This window comes from Nannospalax galili, unplaced genomic scaffold (genome assembly GCF_000622305.1).
Source record: "Nannospalax galili isolate Female #2095 unplaced genomic scaffold, S.galili_v1.0 scaffold1082, whole genome shotgun sequence".
NCBI classification, from domain to species: domain Eukaryota; kingdom Metazoa; phylum Chordata; class Mammalia; order Rodentia; family Spalacidae; genus Nannospalax; species Nannospalax galili.
This window is the reverse complement of record NW_008348580.1, coordinates 3,267,805-3,287,027: the sequence shown is the minus strand read 5'-3', so window position 1 is coordinate 3,287,027 and position 19,223 is coordinate 3,267,805. Positions and strand designations below refer to the sequence as shown.

The following is a 19,223-nucleotide window of genomic DNA, read 5'->3' as shown; positions in this document are numbered from 1 at the left end:
TGTGAAAGGGTCTCCCTGTAACCCCAGCTAGCTTGGAACTCACTACATAGACCAGGCTGTCCTTGATCTCACAGAGATCCATCTACCTCTGCCTCTGAGCGCTGGTATTAAAGGTGTATGCTACCACATCCAGCATTAAAGCAGAATGTGGTGTTGTAGGGTATTAAATAACGAAAATTTGAAGTTCCAAAGAAAAAGAGTGTGATAAGCATTCTGAAGGGGTCCAATTCTACTTTGAAGAAACATGTCACCACAGGAACTGCTGGTTCTTCCCAAACCAGGAAGTAATCTGAGGATTACAAAAGAAAAATGAAAGAAGGGCTACAAGGACCATGCCCACCTTCTCTGATCGCCAGTAAAATGAATGCCCCATACTTGATGCCCACAAAGGTAGCAACTGGCTAGCAGCTATATTGCTCTGTGGCCATTTTTACAAACAATGAAAGCAAAGTGTGGCCTCTACCTCACTTCCTCCTTCCAGAGCTTATGGCAGTGTTTCACAGGAGCCAAATCTCAGCTAGATCCAATATCTTAGCTGCAAAGGAGTCAGGAAAATGTAATTTTAAGGTTTGAGGACTTTGTAAAGTTAGGAGGCACTGGTTGGGATGAAAGTTGAGTGTTATTCCATCATCTATACAAGAATAAGCGATACGTCATTTGTCAATAATTATAGTAAGTAATAAAGTACTTACAGTAGTGCCTGTCTGCACATGACTCTAAATGCAGCTATCATTTAGTCAGATTGTCAGATGGTGGTCTTGGAAAAGACAAATAGCCTTAGCTAGATCTCCAAATTTCCCACCCGATAATAAGCAACTTTAATGAGTCTATGTAATACAGAAGAGCACCAGTTTATTATTGCAAGTTTTAGATAATAATCATGCTCCATCTTAGAGAGCTTCTGTTCAGATTATGTGCAAAAGATGATATGGAAAGTGTAATCAATATTCTAGAGGCTTTGGTGTTAAATGGATACTAGGTGAGCTGAAATCTGTGCTCTAGTTCCAGTCCTGCCCCTGAGAACTGCAGTCTGCTGTCATCTTATTCACCTGCCCATTTTGCTCCTGTTCAATTCCAGAACTCACCAGGGTAGTAGGCAAAGACCTTCACCATAGCCCCATGAAGAATGAAAGACTGTCTGCTCTTGAACTGCCATCTCTGTCTCCTTAAAGGGGAAAACTTAGGCCTCACCCAGCTCTTCAAAGCCCCTGCCCCTGAGTTCCTTCCAGAAACACCTCTGTCCTTGCTGGACCAGTTCCTGCCACCACAGGGCTAAGCAAAGAGACTCAACCTCGAGGATGAGACAGGTGGCTCTGGAGCAAGAGCTGTGGAGCGTTTTCCTCAGGGAGAAAAATTCCAAAAGTTTAGCTCACTCTTTCCTGCCATAAAGCACACTGAATGTTAACAGCTTGCTGCTGTCCAAGCTGGTGTTTTTTAAATTAAGTATTGTTAAATCCATACCATTTGGAATGATGCTTCAGACAGCCATGTCACTCGCTCTTGCTGCTGCTTTCATTTCACCTAATATATTGTGCATGGGGTTGGGAACCCGACTGACGGCAGCCCTGGCTTCTGGGGCTGCTGTGCACAGACACTTGCAGATGGCTTTAATTTAGATACCTGAAGAGGAAAAAAGGAACTCGGCCAACGCCCTGCTCAGTGCCATAAGTGGCCCTTCCCCAACTGCCTTTGCTATGGTCTATATTACCGACAGTTTTATGCTATTTTCCCTTGGCCCTAAAAAGCTCTCAGAAGTGACAAAGTTGGGAGACAGAAGTACAGATTAAAACAAGACATTTTCCACTGTCAGGCAATCCACACCCCCAGGACACCCTGGTCTACTCTCTGCTCCTTTACCTTTTCCATAGGCATCTCCTTCCACCGTAACCCCCTCCATACACAGTGCCAACTTCTGAGTCCAGGTGCATATAAAAACATGTAGACACAAATGAGATGGGTGGACTTGCAGTCAGAAGACCATGGCCCAAAGGCCAGCCCTAGCCTGTGGGTCCTTTATCATGTCAGTTCTCTGAGCCTCGATTTCATATGCATCACAAGCAGGCTACCAACTCCAAAGGTCAAAGTAATTACACATACTTTAGGAATTTGTAAAACTACTTTAGGAGATTTGTAAAACTAATCATCCTGAAAGGCAGAAAGCATATTTCGAAGATAGGACCTTTTGGTTTGTAGATTTGTGCTATCAACTTTCCCAGCTCAGCATATGTGTTACTGAAGGGCAAGGTGAACCCTCACATGCCCCATACTTTCATGACAGGTTGAAAAGTGGGCATTGAAAGCTCTTCAATCGATACAGCACTTCGGGAGCAACCAAAGTTGAGCAACTTGCTTTTTTCACTTCTTTTGGAGGTCTCCTGCCAACATGGATATTGGCAGATCTGCCTGTGTTCACGTGTCTGTTATGACTTCATCAGGTAGGTTTTCATAATGAAAGGGAAGAAAATTTACTGAAGTGCCTTCCGCCTTCACTGCATAGACTTTTGGGTTATCAGATCTGCAAAGGAAAAGCTTGCAGTGACACACCCATGGAAGTAAAGCTAAATTGGCTATTTTATTCTTTCAAAAATGAATGATTTCCTTAGCAGATAAGAAAGAAACGTATCCTTGTTTCACACTTAACACTTTTCTAAAACCGTAATAAAATCCTCCTTTGGCTTGCCAGGGATTAAGTGGTCTCCGAAGCTGCTTGGCCTTCCCTTTTCTGAGACTGTGCGGTCACTCCAAAGCTCATTAGTACTTTCTCAAGCTGGACTGGACCTTAGTGGTCAACCTGCCCAATGCTCTGGCCACAGCAGATGGGGAAGGAGGTGTCAAGGCGAGGAGGAAGCAGAGGCTGTTCACTGAAGAAGGGTTAACTGAGGTTTTATTCATCCTTTCTTCTCTTTCCACAGTTAAAGCAGATAGTTAAAGAGTTGGCAAAGTGTCAAAACCAAGCAGTGTGTGACCCCAAATTTCAGCTGCCCTCATCCCAAAGTCTTTGTTAAGGGCTTCTTTTTAAACTAGGGAATCTAAATTTCTAATTGTACCTTTAGAACTCACAAACCTTGAAGGTTTCAAATTGACACTTCACAAAGAAGGAACTTGCCTTTCTTTTTCAAATCAAGTCCTTACTACACAAAATAACTAATGCCATTGTTAGCTTTAGTGAGGAACCTTCAAAACTATCTGTAGTATTCTTTTTCCAAGTCAAAGGGAAAAAAAAAAAAAGAACTTTATGAGCTAGGAAGAGAGAGCTTGCACAGAATACGTTTAAAGGGCACATTCAGTCGTTTCTGACTACAGCTAGCTCCCTTTATGGCATATGTTCTATATTGACGGAGATTAAGTTTCTCTCCTGAATGGAACAATACAGGGTCACAGGGAGCTACTGTACTTTCCAGAGCAACAGACACCAGCCCAGGCAAAAGGCAGACAGAAACGCTCTGACAGAGTACTAACCAGGTTAGCCCACAGCCCAGCCCTGGGTCCTGCGCTCCAGCCTCTCTGCATCCCTCAGGCTCTGCTGCCGGCTCTCCTAGGTTTTCTGTCCATTTCTCCCCTTTCTATTCACACTGTTACACTTTCCCTGTCCCCCCTGGCTTTGTTATTCAGCATGTCTGATTAGCAGGAGCCTGATTGGCTGGCTGCCTGCTCAAGAGAGATTCCATTCAGCTTACCCCCCACCCATCCACCCACCCACCCGCGCTCAGGAAATGTGAGCGGGGCTGATGGAAGCTGATAGGCAGGGCCGGAGTGTGAGCCCCAGCACTGGATGTGACAGCAGGCAGAGGAGCACTTAGCAGCTTTTGCAGTGTCCGATTCGGATTCCGGCAAGGATCCAAGCATGGAGAGCTGCCGTCGGGTAACTCCTGGCACACTGCTGCGCCTTCTGGCGTTCCTACTCCTGGTAAATGCCTTTTCATTTCAATACGTTGTTATTGCCATTTGGTCTGGGTACTGTTAGAGGGGTTCCCTCTCTCTCTCTCTCTCTCTCTCTCTCTCTCTCTCTCTCTCTCTCTCTCTGTCTCTGTGTGTGTGTGGGGGGGGCGTCTGTGGGTCTGTGGGTCTGTGTGGATTTGATCTTAAAACTCCAGGTAAAATAATTTGCATGATTTACAAAACACAACAAACAAAATACAACTGAGCTCCTTCTAGAACTTTAACCCCAACTTTCCCAGCAAAATAAAGTGTACAAGCCTTTCTGGAATCAGTTACAGGTATATAATAATACAGATAGTGAGATATGAGCTGCTGGATATACTGGATTGTGTTTGTACTGAAAGCTGTATAAATAGCTGTGTGCATGCTTTAAATTTGGGTAGCAGACATCCTGAGATCAAAACTCGCTGCGTTGTTTCCGAACAACAAGGACAGGCTGCAAGGAGCTTGCCCCAACTCCCCCAGTGACTTGTGTGAATTAATTTCCTCTGTACACAAGGACTACCGAACCAGGTGAAGGGAATGAGAGCCCTGCTTGCCGCCAGCCGAGATTATAGCTCATAATTACCACACGTCATTTATGGATACAAGTTAATGCCAGTTTTTATGAATTGAAGATCACAGTCTTTGATCTCAGGTCTACTTCGGAAGGTGAGAAAAAAAAAAGAATGATGATTTCTTGTCCTGCTGCTTCCTTCTGTCACGGTGATAAGATGCTCTGCTTATGAACATCAGCACGCATTGCATTTTTGACTCAAAGTAAATGTTCCATTGTGACTCATACTTGGTTTTATGGGCAGAAAATGAACATTTACTGTCCAAAAAAAATCTACAGTCTAAATAGCAATAGCAATGCACATTTTTTAAACCAGAGTGTTCTGGGCAGGCAGTTTAGTAAACCTCATCTGAAGGTTTGGTTCCAAAATCCACTCGCATTGATTCCAAACAAACGTGACTGACTGCAGCTCTCCTTGTCACTGTTGGCACATACCAGGACTTCCTCCCTCCAACGGTAACGAGGTAAAAATGCCACCAGTGTGTAAGCCTCACTGCTTTGTGGATGGGAAAGGAATATTTGATTCTGAGATTGGATCAGCACTAGAGAAGGAGAAGGTAAGGAAGCCCATTTGGTAGGAATCAGAGAACTGTAGGAGAATGCGCGGGATGCGGTGTTTTATACATGATCACATCTTATATTTCCACCATTGTAGGTTAAAAGGTGTGCGTGCGTGTGCGAGTGTGTGTGCGTGTGTGTGTGCGTGCGTGTGTGTGCGTGCGTGCGCGAGTGTGTGCGTGTGTGTGCGTGCGTGTGTGTGCATGTCTGTGCGCGTGTGTGTGCGCGTCTGCGTGTGTGTGTGTGTGTGTGTGTGTGTGTGTGAGGGCGTGTGTGTGAGGGCGTGTGCGCGCCTGTGCGTGCGCGAGTGTGTTTGTGTATGTGTGAGTGTGTGTGTGTGTGTGTGTATGTGTATATAATGCTGCTTTACAAATAAAAATATAGTTTCAATTTTTCATGCAAATTTGAAAGAAAACTAAAATTGAAATCAGACTAGACTGCTTCAACTACCCAGAGGAATCAAAGGAACAGCCTGCTAGGTGTACGTCAGGACATGTGGAGTCAGAGGTTTAGAAAACGTGTCCCATTTTCTCCATGGGGATGTGTTACTTGTATAGGCCATTAATTAGTCTCATCTTTTCTTCTTTGTGGATTTTTTTTGTTTGTTTGTTTTTGAGACAGGGTCTCCCTGTAGCCCCAGCTATCCTGGAACTCGCTGTGTAGACCAGGCTGGCCTTGAACTCAGAAAGATCCACCTGCCTCTGCCTCCCAAGTGCTGGGACTACAGGCTTGCGCCACAATGCCCGGCTTCCTTTGTGATTGTTTTTAATGTTACTTTCCCCCATTGAATTGCATTATAAAGCAAATTGCTTATTTCAAAAGGATTTAACGTGCCTGAATAACAATAATAATGTTATGAAATCGTTCATTTGTTGTATGCCCATGTTGAATTGATCATGAATTTGAAGATAATGCTAGAAAGGAGAGAACTGGCTGCTGAATGCCTTGAGTTATGTTAGTACTAGCTGTCATGTAGTATGTGCCCGAAGTGTGTGCCTACTTGTGTGAAAAGCATGCTAATGAATCCTTGTGTAGTAACCTTGTAAACCAGATATTTTTAAGGCCATTTTACAAATGAGGAAACAAGTCTGTATTTGCTTTGTACTGTGCTCGTCAAATAATCAGCAATGATGTAGGGTGGCCTGTTCTCTTTGTTGGGAATAATTACGCTTTCTATATCATCTAGATCATTAAAGATGAGTACAATATGATGGACACTCATTATATCTGCTCATTAACTGCCTTCTTTAGCTTTGTAGCCAAAATGAAGTATTGGCTTAAGAGAAAGTGAACTTTAGCCCTGACCTGTAGTTGACTTAAAACCAGAAGTGTGATATCATCAACTCAACTTTCAGGCTCAACAGAGAAATTGATTTAGAGGATTGGTTGTTTCTATAGTTCTTTCATGCACTAAAAGATTCTATCTAGTACTAAAATTAACTTGAGCAATCTCGAAAGGTCTCTTTACCTCAGTTGGAGGCATCCTGTCTCTGTAGTGGAAAACTTAGGTTTCGCCCTCATTTCATTGACAGCTAAATCATCTGTATCAGAACTTGATTCTTGACTGTGTGCAAACACTGAATGCTCTCAGCCTCGTGTTCTCATCAGTCTTTCCTCCTAGAACATTATTCCTGAGACATGAGGCCATGTGTCATTTGTATCTATCTGAGGTCACTGACCATGTTTTAATGCATACTAAACATGTCACCAAAGACTCCTCGCTTACTAGATGCAGCTAGAGAACAGCACTGATCCAGGTTTCATCTTGATATTCAGGTCATGTTAAGGCACATGGCATAACTTCCCGGTTCTCCACACTCAGTTTCCCCTTTTCATTCCTCTCCTCTGTTTCAATTGTTTAGATAAGAAGCAATGTGGCAAAACCCATGACCGGCCATTGACACACGTGTCTGTCTATACTTGAAGTCAAATCACTTCTTGTCAGAGCAGCATTTACTCAAGTTTGCATCTGCTCTTTGTTTCTTTTAAGTGGTTTAAGCTCTTTTTCCTGCTATTATGTGAGTTGCAAGAGTAACACTAGGAATTCTAATAAAGTACATGTGTTTTTCTGTTGAATTTCTTTTTCTTCTCTACACAAATTTATACGTGGAAACTAGTCAAATACAATAGCCCATTCCCTTCAGTTCCTTTGGCAATCTCCTCCACTATTATCTAAGTGAATCTATCTTGGATTGCAAGAAGCACCATTAGCTTGTGGAATGAATGTTAAATCCCTTATTACAACAGATTGTGGCTTGTTCCAACTGTGTGTGTGTGGGTGTGTGTGTGTGTGTGTGTGTGTGTGTGTGTGTGTGTGTATGATGTGTATCTGGGCACATGTGCAAGCTCTTTTCAATAGCTGGTCACTCTCAACCTGCTCCTTGTTCCCATACCTGCACATCCATCTATAAATCAGGATTTCCCTTGTTTTCCTATAGGGCATAATAAGATATTTATTATACAAATATTTTCATTGTATTTTGGTGAGGTTTCTTGTCTTCTGTGGGCTCTTCTTTCTAGTGGTTTTGTGTGTTCAGAACCATATCCTGATCCCAAATATTATTTACATGTAAACCAGGTGTATCACTTCATATTAGAATGTCCAATAGTGGTCACTAGTGGACTACTGAAGAATCCTGCTATGCCAGGAAAGTTTTCCATTCAAAGAGTTTGTGGATATTGCAGACTTTTAAGACAAAGAGGGAATAGCCGAGCACATGTCTGTCCTTTTACGTGATGGTTAATCATGTTGCTGCCCTTTAGAAATGCCTGAAGAGACGAAAGCAGCCCCCCTGCACCCTAAGGTCCGGTAGTGCTGTGAGCTCCTTGTGGAGCAAAGTTCGTTCTTAAGCTCAAAAGTTAGAGTTTATGCAACTTTTTAGTAGTGTAATATGTTACCCATCCTTTTTAAAAATTTAGTTTATTTTAGTGGATTTTACATAGGAACTATGTTAGGATGAGACAAGCTCTGGTGTTTTGATTCTTTCCTTTATTATGATTTAATCAAACCATAATTTTAAACTCTTGTAGGGAAGGCTGCATTTCCTACAGCGACCAGAGGCTGCCCTTTATGTGCAAACATCAGACCTCCTTGTGACCTTAACTGAGAAAGAAGGGCTGATAAGGGTCCAAAAGAGTTCATCGAGTGATGTCCTAATTCTTCTCATTTCTGTTTTCTGACTGTGTTTGTGTAGTCCAACTTCTTTGGTCAGATGGCAGCTCTGCTTTTAATTTGTGTATCTCTCAGGTTCCAGAAATGACACTTTCTCCAATTTAGTTATTTAAGTTCCGTTCTGCCCTTCCCTCAGTAAAGGCACTCTACTGTTTCTGAGGTCTCATGAGTGGAATGACCTCAGAGCGACCTCCTCCTAGCATGAGGACAGAGTCTTTTCTTGAGTGAGTGCATTCCTTGAATCACCATGAATAACCTGCTGGCTGAGTGTGCTGAGATAATCACAGGAAAATGTGCCTAAACCAAGTTTCAGGCTTGCCATGGCTGCTAATTTCCTTCAGAAAGCTGCCTTTGAGAAGTGCGTTTTTACCAGAATGAGACAAATTCATGTCATTTTCTGTCCACCTCATAAAAACCATACCATGTGGTTAAGTTTTGGCTTGATTGGCAGCACTGGCTCGTGAGCAGCTTAAGACTGGCATACCAGAGGTGATGTAAGTCCTAACGGATCCTAATTGAAATAGGCCAGCACAGCTGTGTGAGGAGCCTGCCTGCTAGCTGGGTAAGCTGTTGCTATCAACCCCTTCTTTCCATGAGTTCAAAAATAAATGACTAAATCTCCCCAATTCCCGAACTTCAAAATGAAAGCCTGCATTGAATAAAGCTCAACTGTTCTGCCCCTCCACACTGGGACTCTGCTGGCCAGAGCACCCAGCATGGAAGGCTACTTAGTTACAGGTTTTCTGGCCATGTCAACAAGCTACCTGGTGACTAGTCTGTAGCTAACAGTAACCACTGGCTTTTCATGTGTTTTATTTCCAAGAAGCTCAGAATTTGTAAACCAGGTTGACTTTCCTGTATTCACTAATGTTCTCTATTTTCCTCAAGAAAATGTATATTTTATCTCAATAATGACTTGTAAACTTTCTTAGAAGAAATACCATAATTTATGTGCTTGAACACCACCCCAAACCCACTAATGTGTAGCTACATGTGTAGTTGGTCCCATAATCATGTGCCAGAAGGCACTGGTATTATAATTCATTGTTATGTCAAAAATATTTAAGCGTAATTTTTGTAATTCCTGTGTTTGCATCTATTTTTGTCATTTTATTTCTCATTTTTGATGGCATTTCTGTCTTCTCTTCAAGCTGTGGGGGGGGGGCAGCAGAAGGAGTGATGTGTTCCTCCTGTGTCTACCAGAATGCCTGGTAGTCAGAGCTTAATAACTGTGGTTGAATGAATAAGTATGTAAGGGTGACTCAGCAGGAAATATGGAACAAGGGTAAAAGCACATGGAGGAGAGGAGAAGGGAATCATTTTCACTGTGAAACATATCACTACTTCTGGTTTGGGTAAGACCAAGCCCAAAGTACTTAATAAATTCAAAAGAGAAGACATGTATTTTGTGTTTCTGTTTCTTTCTCTCTTAAATATGAACACCACCATACTACAGGCACATAGTGACTACTAAACAATTCCTTTCACTGTTACCAATTAGAATGAATCATTTCATAGATTTCATGATTTTTAATCCATTAAGTTCTCAAGTATTCTCCTGACACAAAACTTGTCCTAAGAACAAACATGATATGTGCATTAGCTACAATTTCATAAACTTGGAGTATTTATAAACTCTCTCTAGCAGACCCAGTGTTACTGATTCACTACTTTACTCACTTCCTTTTATTATGGGGCACTAAGGTTAACTATATCCCCCAGCCTTCTCTGTGACTAGATGATGCTATGCAACTGAGTTCTGCCAAAGAGAATATGGTTCAAAGTGGCATCCGACACTTTTGGGTCTGACCCTTCCTGCAAATAACAAACACCCTTTTTACCTGCTTGCTAGATGCAGAATTTTTAAACTCTCAGGAATGCAAGGCTGCCAAATAGGTCCCTAAGGGCTCCATAGTTCATAACCCCACAATATTTTCATACACTTTTACTGTAAATGTTCATTTAAACATAAGATATAACCTTTCTTATGTGAAAAATCCTGAAATATGTGGAAGTTTGTTACACGCTCAAGACCTTTTCAAATAACCTGTGCTTCAGGCTTAGATTTGATGCTTTCTAGTGCTTATTTACAAGTGATGATACCATATTCCATTTACTATATGGAAAAAGAAAAATAAGAAGATGCCACACCATCCTAATTGTGGTTTAATACTTGCAGTTTGCTATTTACTTAGAGTTTGCCAAGGAGCTGGGAGATGCGTCTACACTACAGGAAAACAGGAAGGTCAGCTTTTCAATCATAGAATCCATGAATGCATGAAATAACAGGGAAGGAAGGAAAAAATGTAGCACTGCAATAAGCCATCTGGGGTCTCTGCTACGTCACTGTAACAACCAAATTACTGGGATAGCACAGCACAAATCCAAGCAAGTCAAAGACAATGAGACACCAAGAACAAAAACCATGATGCAACCATAAAGTTGCTCCCAAGACAGACTCTCAGCAAGGAAACAGAGACTCCCAAAGTCAAAGAAATATTTTGCAAGTCAGCAGAGATAGTAAGGCACACTTTTTGAGTATACCTAATCTCAGCTTCTTTTCGATACATTTTTCTTGGAGGGATCTCTACTTACCAGATTAGCATCACTATTATAAAGTTCTAGAGGCACCCAACAGTCAAAAATGTATTTAGTTCACAGCTTAAGAGGCTGAAATCCAAATGATGTAGCACACGCTCTGCGAGGAGGGCTGCCTCACCTCATGGTATAAGTAACAAGGGTTAGAGTGTATGCATCCCAGACCACAAGCAGAGACAGGTCCGGCATCCCACAGTCCCCCCTGAGGACATACCCCAATGACATGTGGATCTCCCTCTAGCTGTACTTCTTAGAGGTCAACACCGTTACCCAGTTCTGCCACCTGAGGTCCAAGCCTCCAGTCACAGTGGACCCTGGGGACACTCAAACCACAGCCATACTATAAGGGAGTCCAGCTGCCATGGAGAAGCCCTGGTATTAGATAGTAAGGATTCACTGGGCTTCAGCACTGCTTCTGGCACCATTACCTTGACCCAGTCAATGCAGATCCCTTCCCACTTCTGTCTGCACACCATGCACACCTATTGTGTCTGGTTCCCCAGGATGCTGTGACAGGAAAAACCACCATTTTATGTTAAAGTGATTATGAATATCCGGGCAAAAATCATTTGCTCATCATCATCTTCCCAACACAAATCCAGGACTAGTAGAGAAAGATAAAGATTAGGAAACAGACTAAGACTTGGTCCCTAAAATAAAGATCTCAGAAATATGTTACACATTTTGCTGTCTTTGATATTTTATTTTTAAAAAATTCGTTTTCAGCCAGCCACCTGGTGGTGCATGCATGACTCAGTGCTCAGGAGGCAGAGAAAGTCAGGTCACTGTGAGTTTGAGGCCAGCCTGGTCTACATAGCAAGTTTCTGGGCAGCCACTAATACATAATGAGATTTTGTCTCAAAAAAACAAAAGCAAATCAACCAAACAAGCAAAAGCCAATTTTTCCGTAAACAACAGTTTTGTATGGACATTACCATTTTAAATTTCTACAAATCCATAAATAAACCTTCTTTCTGTGCCTGCTTAGGTGCTCTTTGTTCAGCCATGTTATCTATGTGAATGTATAAATTATGACTTCCCTTAGATTGTGAACATATTTTTAAATATTATCAGTCACTTCCAACATTAAAAATGATTTTAAAAGCTTTTGCAGTTGAGAACAACAATTTATATAACAAAAGACATTGGAGTGGTTTCTTCGTTAAGGTTTATTCTTTAGGGGAAAATTCTTGTTTCAAAGCAAATCCTTAGTCAGGCATGATTGCCTATAATCATATCAATTGGAAGCTGAGGCAGTAGGATCACAACAGCAATGCCAGCCTCCAGAAGAAGACTCTACTCAACAGAGAGACAAAGGACACTGTCATTGTAAGAATTATCATTATATGTGGGAAGTTTCCATCTGTCCCACTGTACTTGGGATACCATCATGCCAGGATACAATCTTATGTTTTCACTACATGTACTAACAATATTCAAAATCCATGTAAAAAACAAACATATTTCATTTGAAATTATATTTCTGTAACTATCATAGTACTTTGTATCTCCCATCCTTATTAGAGTTTTATCTAGTGTTTTTAAAAATTTATTTTATTTTATTTTTTAATGTGTGTGAGTGTTTCGCCTGCATGTAAGTACACTGTGTGCATGCAATGCCAGCAGAGGCCAGAAGAGGGTGTTATATACCTTGGAACTGGAGCTATGGACTGTTGTTCACCATGTTCATGCTGGGAACCAAACCAGGATCCTCTGAAAGAGCAGCCAGTGCTCTCCATCACTGAGCCATCTCTCCAGCCCTTTAATAAAGTTCTTGTGAAAATAATTTAATTACAATAACATCAAAATGATCTTGTGTATGAAAAGGAAGACAGTTAAAAGAAATGATTCAACAGGAAAATCATGTAAGGGAGGCATATGCCATTTCTAATATGGACTTATTTCACTTCTGAAGCAAGAAATTGCCAGACTCTAATAGTTTTGCCACCTGTGCATTATTTTGGTGCACCTCGTAAGCAGGGTCTTTCTTCTATTTGCTTAAAGAAACAAGTGATGTATTTGCCAATTCTACACCACATTAATTTTCACAGTTTCCATTTATGTCTTCATTGCTTTTTCAAATTTTTCCCCAAACTTCTGCCATCCTCCAAACAAGGCTTTGGGTATTTTCCCTTCGACTTGTTCCCGGGACTTTCTTTGGGCTAATTTGGTCTGTTGGCATAAATGCTGAGACAAAGGAGTGTGATAACCTAAGACATCTTGATGTAAACTCCAAGAGTCTGCAAGAAATGAGACAGGATATCATGAGCAACCTGTGATAAATTCAAACCATCCAATGAAATAAATATACTTTGCTTTGTTCTCACAAAAAGGTGTGGTAGGGTGTCCGATTTCCCAACCTGCTTTGCAGGCTATGTAATCTCAGTCAGCATTTTAGATCTGTACACATCTTCTTCACATATTGTACTTCATCAACAGTACCAGAAATGAAAAGGGAAACAGTAAGAACGCCTACTGTTCGGTACCAAAGTGAGATTTGGAAGGAAACTTGGTAGAAGTTGCCTGCTCCTTCTGTTACAGCCATTGGTCATTGAAAATTAATATGCCACACTTTTGGTTTGGGTCTTGTAGCTTGTTTGCAATAACAAGCTTGCTTTGAATTTGCTGTTCTAGAGGTAGTTTAAAAACCTTTAGACTACCAGGTCTTACATCCAGTGTTTTAGAACTTAAAAAAGATCTTGGAGGTGCATAAAATGTGGCCTCAAAAATAACTTGCAGCTCTTGGAAGGCAGGAATTTGGTTCTGTTTTGTCTTTAATGTCTCATCTTTGTGTGCTTGGCGACATGCAGAATTTGATTTAAATAAGGCAGTTACTGTAAATTTACGTATGAATGAGTTCATTGTCCATTCTAGTGCTTTTGTTTTACAAATAAGTACACTTGAAATACAAACTTTTGACAAAGTAACACCTTCGGGTGGTTTCATGGATGCTGGATCCCTTTCCTTTCTGGAGTTCTTTCCGTGGAGTTCCGTCTTCCCCTGACGCTCTGGAGCTGGCCCTTGGTAGAGGTATTGAGGTACTGTGACCTGACAGGTAGAGGGAAGCAAGGAGTCAGCAAAGTGTACAGACAACAATCTTGAATTGAACTCAGTGATCACTGTGGATTTCTAAACATCAAGGCAACAAGCTGTGTCACAGCAGTAAGGTGCCATTTCTCCTACTTCTGAATCAATGAAAAATGTGAACAATTTGGTGACCCATATGTGAAAATAACTTCCTAAGGGTCTTGTATATAGTAAATCTCTAAGACATGTGCTCTTGTCTCCCTTCCATCAGCGTGAAATCTCACAGTCATGGGGGGGGGGGACACACGACTGTGTCTCCCCAGTGCTTGATACTGCATAGACTGAGTTGAACAAAGCAGATGGTATGAAAGGTGGGTCTTTTACATGTAATATCAGAACGGAGTCAGGGCAGGGGTGTGGGAGCCTGGAATTAATTGGCCAGTGCTTTCCATTGGTTTTATGTTGCTGTTATGATATTATTTTCTTCAAATTGTATATTTAACTATTGCTGATGTAAGAGTGTCTCTGCCTAAGGAAATAGACACATTAATTCATTATTTATAGTGATTCAAGAAAGAATGTGCTAGAAAAACTCCAACTCTCTAAAGATTTATCCTTAAGGTCATTTTTTGTTACACCTTTTTTTCTGAAATCCTTTTTTTTTAAATACCAATACTGAAACCCAAGCTTAATGAGGGTATCACGCTGTCTCTGTGTATATTTAATACATAAACACCTGTCTTTTCAGCCCTAGGGCTATGTTTAAGCAGCAAAACCTTTAACCTAGCTCCTCATTCAAGTAAATAGCAGCCAGTCAGCAGAACATGGGATGCTCCTGAGCAGTGCCCTTCCCTTGAGAGGCCTGCCAAATTCAGCTGGGTGATGCTAAGGCTCCATTGGTCACAAGCTACAGGATCATTTTGCAGTGCTGGGGACTGAACCCAGGCATTATGCATGCCAGGGCATTCTACCACTGAACTATATTCCTACCCAGACTACAAGATTATAAGAAACCACCCACTAGTTTATGCCCACATTAAAGTTGTAATTGAAAGAAGTGATTCCCAGAGCTGTGCATTTCATAGACCACTAAAAATTCAAAAATAAATAAGGAACGGTTTGCAAGTAGGTAGGAGGTATAGAAAATAGGCACAGTATTTCTGATTAGTTTTAAATTTTATTACCTAAGAATACTGACAAAATAACTTGCCATACCTGATATAGTATATGTAAAATAACAGTGGTTAATAGGACAGAGAGTAGTTGTATCAATCCCCATCTTACAGATGAGTAAACTGAGGCACAGAATGATTAGGTAGCATGCCTTACTGGCAGTGGCACGATGCAGTTCTAATGCTCTGGAGGTCACTCTTGTACAACTCTACCAAGTTGTTTCATTCAAGTAGGAAGTTGTTTAACTCACGTAGGAAATAGTTACAATTCTTATTTTCCCCATCTTACAGATGAGTAAACTGAGGCACAGAATGATTAGGTAGCATGCCTTACTGGCAGTGGCACGATGCAGTTCTAATGCTCTGGAGGTCACTCTTGTACAACTCTACCAAGTTGTTTCATTCAAGTAGGAAGTTGTTTAACTCACGTAGGAAGTTAAATGTCATTTGAAAAAGCCAAAATTTCCAGGTGCAAGACATTAGAAGGAAAAATAACATACGTGGTTTATGGCAAACTGCTCTTTGACCTTACTTTTTTCTCTTTATCCCATGTCTCAGTAAAAATGTTGTCATAGACCGGTCTGCACCATGCCAGTCTCTTTCCTTGGGATAAAAGGAAGGAAGACCAGGGAGGATGCTGGCATTTACTTTCTTTTAAAAAAATCCTTTTCTGATTTATTTTCATTTTATGTTTTTGAGTGTTTTGCCTGCATCTATGCAAATGCACCCATGCATACAATGTCTGTGTAGGCCAGATGAGGGCATTGGATCCCCTGGAACTAGTTACAGATGGTTCTTAGTCACCATTTGGGTGTTAGGAACTGGAACCCAGATTCTTTGCAAGAACAGCCAGTACTTTTAACTGCTGAGCCATCTCTCCAGCCCCTTGGCATTTCCTTCCTGAGGGGCCCAGGCTTTGTCCTAGGAAAGGAATACCTCAATGGGAGTTAGGCAAGGAGAGAGGGCAGAGTAGCCTGACTTGCAAAGGGCCTACAAGGGCAAAGGAGGAAGGTGAGTCCAAGGAACAGTCAGCGAATCCGGGCAGCCTGAGCACAGCCAGGCCATGCTGTTCCTTACAGGCCAGGTCCAGGATCATGAACCACAGTCTTTGTATGTGGGGCTGAGGAAGAACCCAGCTAGAAGCCTGCAGAGCCACAGGCAGGAAACCGGCCAGTGGAGCCCTTCAGCTTCATTTTGAGACTCGAGCTCCTAGAGCTTCCATTGGGTACTAAGGCTCTTTGGGTCCCACTGCTTGGCAAAGAGCCAGAGTCTGGCACCCACTAGTGCTCAGTGTTTGTTGGATGGAAGGTATGTGAGAGTGAATAATTTGACACGAGGTCTTATTAAAAATTATGACCTAATGTCCAGGATTATCTTTTCCAAATTATACAAGGCATTTGGGACAAACCAATGCGTAAACATCCTAAAAATATTAAGAACTTTTCCCAGCAAAGTGTAAGTCTGGATCCAGCTTTTCTGAGGTGGTCCGTACAGCATTGGGCTCAACCCTCTACTCATTCTCGGTGAACCTGTCAAATAGAGGGCTTTGAAGGGGCAGTCCTGTGCCTTTTGAAACCTTCAAACCCCTCATGTGCCACAGAGCCTGTACTGTAGAGTCACTTTTGTACTTCCTCCTGATTATTGGCGTCTAAGGCTACAGTATTTCTCCATGTATGGTCATTTACCCATTCCCTCAGGAAAAGAGCCTTGTTGAGCTCCTCAGATGCATGCCACAGTCATAGATCTTTCGTGAGACATCACCAAGTACCTTTGCTCTCATTTTTGCTGTCCCCACATCCTGTGATCTGGGCTCCACGTGGCATTCCCTTTACAAGCAGCTGAACCCCAGTAAAGAAGCAGCAACTAAGGATCTACATTGACATTATCTACTCTGTCGTTGCTGCCTTTGGAAAATAAACCACTTAGCACAATATCATGAATTTAGAGATTTCATCTATACCTGGAATTTGAATGAAAAGAAAAAGAAACAAAACTCACTGCTTTTCTAAGAGAATCCTGAATTACATGCATGTAAGTTCTTTGTGAATCTGGCTGGTTAAGGAATCAGATTTTTAATCCACTAAGCCCTGGAGTCTTCTGCATACAATTTCTCCTCCTAATTATAAACAAATAGTCTCGGTTGTGCACAAAGCTCTTCATGCAGCTTTAGTGCAAACTTGATTATAGGTTGGCCTTGCCTCAGGACATAGATTTGTCTTGGAACACTGTCAAGCAGGTATTTGTGTTTAAAATCATATGATTCTTTCATAATAATTTTGAACATCTACTTCTTTTACTTCTTCCTTCTTCAAAGTTGACTTCCAGAGTATAAAAAAAACTTTCCAGATTTAGCAAAAGGAAAAAATGTTATTTTTTTAGTTTTGTCCTATGTGCCAAGTACTATGTTGTTTATATATGTGAGAAAAACTCATCACGCCCATTTTACAGATAAGAAAACTGAGAAACGGAGCCGAAAGATGGTATGAATTTCTCTACATCTTGTCTATGTGCATTCAATTCTTATTGCAAACAAATCATATTAAAATATGCAGTACAGATTATTTTCCATGTTGTTTGAACTATGTTTTGGCCTCTTTTGGCAGGCACCTCCCCAGCATGCTGAGTGATTTCCACAGTTTCAGAACCAAGTTCATGAGAGTTCACAGCTTGTACCGTATTTCATCGATCCTGAGATACACAGTTTTTTTCCTGATTTTAGAAACTTGGATGTACCTATAATTGATAGCAGGTCATAGTTTAGTGGGTGGCATTTCTTTAAAATGTTATAATACATAAAATAATAATGTGACTTCAATCTTTGGCATCTTACATTTGATGGAGTATTGGATCGGGATTTTTCCGATATCTGATGAAAAGAAAGGCAGGCTTAAGACTCAGATGCAGAGTTAGAATTCTGGAGCCTTCCCCTGGCTCCCTCCTTCCCAGGCACCATCCTCTGGTGCAGATGGTTCTGGTTTTTGTCTGTCAGTCTCTCTTAATTGCCTGTACTGAAGAGTCCCTACATTGAGCTGCTCTCTCCCCTATCAAGCCCAAAGCCCCCTGCTTCTTTCACAGTCAATGTGTGCCTCAGTTTCTCTCTCTGTAAGCTAGCATAGTGCAGTAGTTGTTGATGTTTTCTCTGTTTCCAAATCAGTTAAATACTTGTTAGGCAGATGAACCCAAGCCCCTCCAACTTTACCCAGTCTGGGCCTGAGTAATTTATTAGCTCCCCATGTGATTCTCAAACACACCATGTCTTACAGGCCCTGGACCACTGGTTAAGAATAACCCCTTTTAATCTAGAATGCCTGGTTTCAAATCTTGGCCCCTCAAATATAACCTTTCTACAGTTTTCTGTGCCTCTGTGGTCTTGCCTGTTAAACAGGTGTCTGCAATATCATCCACGTCCAAAGACCATAGAGAAGTTAAATAAAACGATTCATGTAACATACTTAGCACAGGACCTCACACAGGTAGCAAGTGCCCAGTAAAGATCAGCAATTATTATTCTGCCCTAGAGCCTGAAATGTCTCCACCTCATTTTCAGAATCAAATCTCCTAGCTTTCCCTTGATTCAAGATAGCTGACACTATTTGCTTACTACCTGTCCTCCCACCCCTTTGTGCAACCTCAAAGAACAGAAAAGACCCAAAATGAGGATTTCCTTTTAACCTGGGGGAGGGGCTCTTAGCTCACTGAAATCAGGATAAAGATATAGGTTGAGCCAAGGAAATTATGAGTTCACTGGTAGTAAATGGCTTTCTCATTCAGGGCTCCCAACTCTCCTCTTCATCAAAGTACTTACAGAATTCTGATTCAAAAGTGCCTGGCCAGCTGCCAACACCCCCCTCCCCCCACACACACACCACACAGACCCTAGGTCTGAGGCAGAGCCCCAGACAGAGATCCCAGGTCATTTGATTTGGTAGCTAAAGTTAAAAAACCATTGCTCTAAAGAAAATGTTAGACTGCAAACACCTTCACCTGCTACCTGAATTATCTCAACTTTTTAGCTACTTTGCAAAACCCGTAGATTCTGAAACTCACATAAGCATTGTTGCCTAAAATAGTGAGAATGTACTGGTTCCAGTAATTCATCTAGTTGATGTGAATGGATTTGTATATAAACTGTGACTCTGTATGAGTGGGAGATAGAATCATAATGTGGAGTTTGATGGGGATGGTCCTCACATACAGCAGT

At 41.5% G+C, this 19,223-nt stretch overlaps 1 protein-coding gene across 9 annotated transcripts in view; it reads left to right on the top strand.

Annotated features, from left to right (window-relative positions):
• The first annotated feature begins 3,681 nt into the window (after window positions 1-3,681).
• Adamtsl1 (ADAMTS like 1) overlaps window positions 3,682-19,223 on the top strand; it is a 429,521-nt gene continuing 413,979 nt past the window's right edge. For 3 of the 9 annotated variants that reach the window (XM_029569595.1, XM_029569593.1, XM_029569594.1), the window contains exon 1: window positions 4,925-5,052. In XM_029569595.1, the coding sequence (XP_029425455.1) occupies window positions 4,966-5,052 (87 nt within the window). In that variant the 5' untranslated portion in view covers window positions 4,925-4,965. Of the gene's footprint in view, window positions 3,908-4,923; window positions 5,053-19,223 lie in introns of those variants that run through there. The other 6 variants (XM_008845544.2, XM_029569590.1, XM_029569592.1 and 3 more) reach the window with 6 other exon arrangements.